We start from the raw sequence: 5667 nt of genomic DNA on the forward strand, positions 1-5667 counted from the left end.
GCGTGGGCTGGCAGGACCTCCTTTTGCAAGGGTGCCAGCCTGGATGGCGGGGTGAAGCCTGCAGGCAGCAAGGCCCTGGGCTTGGGGGTGGAGGGTCAACTCTCTCCAGGGCTCCTCAGGGCAACAGGGAACGGGGCTGGCACTGCCCTCCGTGCACTGGCCAAGCGGAACGGGGCAAGACTGTCAGCCACAGAAACGGAGGGCGTACACGGCCCTCAATTATTCTTAACATCTGGGACCTGATGGTTCTTATACTTTTAGACCTTTAGCGTGGAAGCCCCATTGGCCACGCTATAGGCAGGGCCGTGACACGCGCAGCATTTGGGATCTGAACGCACTTTTCCATGGTCCGGGCGTGGGAGGTGCTGACAGCGGCGTCCCCAGAGCTGGCTGGGCTGGACGCCGCCGGTGACCCCAGACGTGTTTACAGCTGACGCGAGTCATGAATGATGGAGGCCCCTCGCCCACCACGTCTGGGTTGAGGGATCGTTTGCATCAGCGGGGTTTTATGTTTCCATCTGTCTTCATCGGCAACAAGGTGTTGAGCAAAGTATATTAAAAAGAAAACATGAGCCACCCCAAGCCCCAGAGCCCCCGCCTTCGCGCAAATGTTCACATGTGCTTCCCCGTGAACAAGACCCAGAGCAGCACCGGCACAGGCGGGTGGCACGAGTCCAGGACCTGCAGCAAGCGAGCACCTCTCACAGCCGGGGAGGGGGTGTCAGGAGGCTCACAGCCGGGGAGCGGGTGTCGGGGGACTCACAGGCAGGGGGTTGGGGGCAGAGCCCTGAGAAGGTGTGACTCAGAGGGAAAGCTACAACCTCTGTCCTTCAGCTACAAAGAGGCAAGAGCCCAAGGACAAATGTTACCATTAATCCCTATTGATCCTTAGTGTCAGTGTCATTAGCATTCATGATGATTAGTAAGTGATACTGATACTTAATAATTATTATTATCTGAATTAGTGATACTTAACAGGGAACAATTTATCCCCCAGGGACTATTTCCCAATATTTGACGGTTTTCTTTATCACAGCCCAGGGTCAAGGTCAAGGGTAAGGAGGAGGGAGAAGCGGGAAGGTGCTCCAGACTGTAAAGGACAGGAAGGAGGGATGCAGGTGAGCATCCTACAATGGACAGGACGGGCCTCGCACCATAGAAGGAGTTACCCAGTTCACAGAGACAGTAGGATTGAGGGTGAGAACCGTTCCTGCTCCCCAAGGGTCCCCAGGCCCATGTCCCTGCTGAACAGGCCAGGTCACTGAATTCCCATCTTCTCTCTGTATCTACTCGGGGTTCAAATTCTGCCCCCACCACTTGCTAGCTGTGTGACCTTGGGCAAGTTATTTAACCTTTCTGAGACTCAGTTTCCCCACCTGAATAATGGGATGATACCTTGCTTATAGGGTTGATTGGATAAGTAGTCAAGGAAAGGCATATGAAGTACCTCGTGCAGAGCCTAGCCCACAGTGGACAGTCACTAATGGTAGCACATAACAAGGATGAACTATCAGCAAATAAGGTTAGAACAATTGAGGCTTTGTAAGGAAAAAATAAGGTTAAATCTCTAGCTCATATTTATGAAATATAAATTCTAGATGCTTTAAAGGCCTAACTATAAAACAACAAAATAAGATTGTTTTCCCAATGATGGGAATTTGTTTTTATGACCTTAGAAGAAAGAAGACTTTCTTTTTTTTTTAAATATATTTTATTGATTTTTTACAGAGAGGAAGGGAGATAGAGAGCTAGAAACATCGATGAGAGAGAAACATCGATCAGCCTCCTCCTGCACTCCTACCAGGGATGTGCCCGAAGCTCAGGCACATGCCCTTGACCGCAATCAAACCTGGGACCCTTCAGTCCGCAGGCCGACGCTCTATCCACTGAGCCAAACCGGTTTCGGCTAAAGAAGACTTTCTAAATAAAAAATGGAAACTATGAATTAATAAATTTGACCACATCAACATTTTATTTTTTAAAAATGTATATTCAAGAAAGGACAAATAGGTAAAACTACAAGCAAGCCACAGACTGAAAGAATATTTGAGACCAATAATGACAGAGAGATAATATAAAAAATATTTTTAAAAATATATACAAATCAATAATAAAGAGAAAAATAACCTAATAGAAAAGTGAGCAAAGGTTTTAAAAGGACAATTCAAAAAATAAGTAAAATATAAGGCCAATAAACAGAAAGAGATGCTCAACATTACCAATACACAACAAAAAATAATTGAAGTAATAATGACTACCCTTTTCACCTATCACACTGCATAAAACTGTAATGTCTGATAATGCGATATTTGGCAATAACGTGGGGAAATAGGACTTCTATGCTGTGCAGATGGGCGTGAACACTGACTGATAGACCCACTTTGAAAAGCAACGTAATATGATCTATGGGATCGATAAATGAACACACCCTACACCCCAGAAGTTTCACTGCTGGATCTTTGCCCCAGGGGGCAGCATTGTTTATAATACATAGCAAAACAAAACGCAAATGTCCAACAGCAAAGGAATTGCTAAGTAAGATGTAATATATTCACACAACGAGACCTTATAGGCATTAAAAGGATGAATTAAATCTAGTTATAGCAACATGGAGAGAGTTCAAAATAACATATTTGAGGAACTTCTGCTTCCAGCCAAGACAGAATAACTGGGACTGATTTACCCTCCTCCTGCCGTAACAGCAAGAAATCCAAACGAAACACACAAAACATTGGCTCTAATAGGTGAAGAAAAAGAGCACATATGGCCATCTCAATTGAAGCAGAAAGAGCATTTGACAACATGTAACACCCTTTCAAGGTAAAAACATTCAATATGCTAAGAATAGAGTGAGCTTCCCTAACATGAGAGAGGCCATATATGAACACCCACAGCACCTCACATCCCATGATGAACAACCCAAACCTTTTCCCTCAGCTAAGGAACAAAGAAGGATGTTTCGTTTCTCCACTTCTAGTCAACATAGTACTAGAAGTTCTAGCCAGAATAACTGGGCCAGAACAAGAAATAAAAGTACCCAGATTGGGGGGAGAAAGTATCGCTGTTCACAGATGACATAATCTTACATGTAAAAAACCCTAGAGTGCGCACACACGCACACACACATGCTCACACATATGCACACACAGCTATTAGGATTAATAAACCAATTCAACAAAGTAGCAGGATATAAATTCGACATGCAAAAATCAGTTGTTCTTCTATACACTAACAACCATCTGAAAAGGAAATTAACACATTGCGTACCGCATAGAAATCTCTAAGACATACGCCAGGGACCACACGTTTTTGGGCAAACTGCACATTATTTAAATCATCATAACTACAGATCACAATGCACTTTAGGTGTTGTTTTTCAATAATTATAACATTTTTATTTACAAAAACAAACAATTAAACAATTAAAGTTCCTACTACTTTTTTAACGTATGGTACTGCGTAAAACATTTTCCTCTATGAAGAGGGACCAAACAAAATTTACATAAGTATCTAGATTCGCTCCTTTTTCCATGGGCGGCAGGCTCTCGTAGGAAACTTTTTCTTTCCACTCGCTGGAATACACGTAGGTTCATGCTGCTTCATATCACCTGACAACCTTTTGGGTGGATCTTTACGAGGTGCTCTCCTTGCACCCCCAGGGAAAGGGCTGGACAGATTTGTCTCTGGTTCCGGAGAGCCTTCATTATTGTCATCCGTTATCCAGTCTCTCGCCACCGATAGCAGAAACTGTTTATACTTCACTTTTACTTGTGGATTGAGGATGTTGTACACCCTAAATGAATTGAAAAGTCCACAGTTTATAAGGTACAGCACTACTTTTTTTTATCCATTTCATCGTTTTCCTTAGAATGGAACAACACGAAAGGAATTGATCCGCACGGTCAACGCCTTTCATGTGGGCATTGTATTCCTTGATGCAGGTAGGTTTTACAATATTCTCTCCCGTTTTTCTATTTTTTTTCCCTGTTGTCGAGACAGAAGTGTCATGGATCGTTGATATCATTCAGACAACCCGCTTGTCTTTCCATGCTAGGAGAAGAATATCGCCTTTTCTGGAAAATATTATGTCACCTTTCTTCATTCTTGATGTTTTCATTTTCAAATTTGGCGGTAAACCTCTACTCTCCCTAATAGTCCCACAGACTCTAGTTTTGTTCTGTAGCAGCAATTCAGCAGTAGATGTAGCATTGTAATAATTATCCTGGTAAATATGGTGCCGTATGCCAAGATAGGGTCCAAGGACTGAAAGAACAGTTTCTTGCAATTTCCTTCCTTCAGCAGCGTAGATCTCCATATTGCAGATATAGCCGGTGTCACTCTCGCACACCATCCGAACAAGTAAACCGTGTTTTGTTATTTTCGCTGGGTTGTACGTGCGAAATTTTAAACGTCCTCTCCATGGAACCATTCCCTCATCCAAAGACAACTGTTGCTTTGGTTTGTATATTGTTCGAAATTTATGCAGGAAATAATCCAGCACAGGTTGGATCTTGAAAAGTCTCCCTGATGCCCTGACCGGTTTGGCTCAGTGGATAGAGCATCGGCCTGCAGACTGAAGGGTCCCAGGTTCAATTCCGGTGAAGGGCATGTAACTTAGTTGCGGGCACATCCCCAGTGGGGAGTGTACAAGAGGCAGCTGATCGATGTTTCTTACTCATCGATGTTTCTAACTCTCTATCCCTCTCCCTTCCTCTCTGTAAAAAATCAATAAAATATATTTTAAAAGCCCTGACCGGTTTGGCTCAGTGGATAGAGCATCGGCCTGCAGACTGAAGGGTCCCAGGTTCAATTCCGGTCAAGGGCATGTACCTTAGTTGCGGGCACATCCCCAGTGGGGAGTGTGCAAGAGGCAGCTGATCGATGTTTCTAACTCTCTATCCCTCTCCCTTCCTCTCTGTAAAAAATCAATAAAATATATTTTTTTAAATAAAGAAAAGTCTCCCCGAGCGACTGTCCATTTTGGCGTTATCATTGAAATGCCAGAATGTCCATATTTGCTCAAATCTATGGCGACTCATTGTCTGTGGAAATATAGGGGTACATATCAAAGGATCTGTTGACCAATAGTCTTTCAAGCTATCTTTTCTTGTTTGACCCATCAGAATAATTAGGCCAAGGAATTTTTTTTTCCCAAGGAATTTCTTGATGTCCTTCTGTGTAACCAGAGACCACTTTAGTGTTCTAGATGGTGTTTTGCGTTTCATTGCGGTTTGATTGTGATAGTTGGACAGCTCTTTGCACAACATCTCAAACAATTCATCACCAAAAAAGAGATTGGTCACAAAGGGTACAGAGTCACACTGAGACGGAAATGTAGTGACCCCAGCATGACCTTCAAACATTTGTAAGCGTGGTGGTGTGTCAATTTCAGACCAACAATTATCAGTAGTTTCATCAGTGTCGGAATCACTTGAAAGCACCGCCACCTTGTGCTTCCTTACAGGTCTAATAATTTCACTGTCAGTAGAATCAGTAGAATCGTCTCCGGAATCGTCAAAACAGTCATCCGCATCTTCGATCTCACTAGGAATATCTGATAAATTATCTTTAAATACTTCCAGAAGTGTATCAGTTTCGTTGGTTTCCTTCCTTTTTCTGAGAGGGCATTTCTAAAAGCACCAAGAACTTGAAGACAAAGACTATTCG

The 5667-nt window shown here is 43.3% G+C and overlaps 1 protein-coding gene across 1 annotated transcript; it reads right to left on the reverse strand.

The window, feature by feature from the left end:
• Positions 1-3542: 3542 nt before the first annotated feature.
• Positions 3543-5620, reverse strand: LOC111824898 (piggyBac transposable element-derived protein 4-like). Its single transcript, XM_023749476.1, has 2 exons — positions 4964-5620; positions 3543-4524 (listed from the first exon to the last, which is right to left on the reverse strand). The coding sequence occupies exons 1-2, from the start codon at positions 5361-5363 to the stop codon at positions 4025-4027; spliced, it is 900 nt and encodes a 299-aa protein (XP_023605244.1). The 5' UTR covers positions 5364-5620; the 3' UTR covers positions 3543-4024.
• Between the last annotated feature and the right edge of the window lie 47 nt (positions 5621-5667).

Source organism: Myotis lucifugus, unplaced genomic scaffold, assembly GCF_000147115.1.
Source record: "Myotis lucifugus unplaced genomic scaffold, Myoluc2.0 scaffold_10597, whole genome shotgun sequence".
In the NCBI taxonomy this organism is placed as follows: domain Eukaryota; kingdom Metazoa; phylum Chordata; class Mammalia; order Chiroptera; family Vespertilionidae; genus Myotis; species Myotis lucifugus.

Bases quoted from the DNA above. Each gene is read 5' to 3' on its own strand.
- LOC111824898 (XM_023749476.1), bottom strand. From the start codon at position 5,363: ATGTTTGAAGGTCATGCTGGGGTCACTACATTTCCGTCTCAGTGTGAC. The intron at 4,525-4,963 runs GGAGACTTTTCT...TCAGGGCATCAG, and splicing joins CAAAATGGACAGTCGCTCGG to GGAGACTTTTCAAGATCCAA.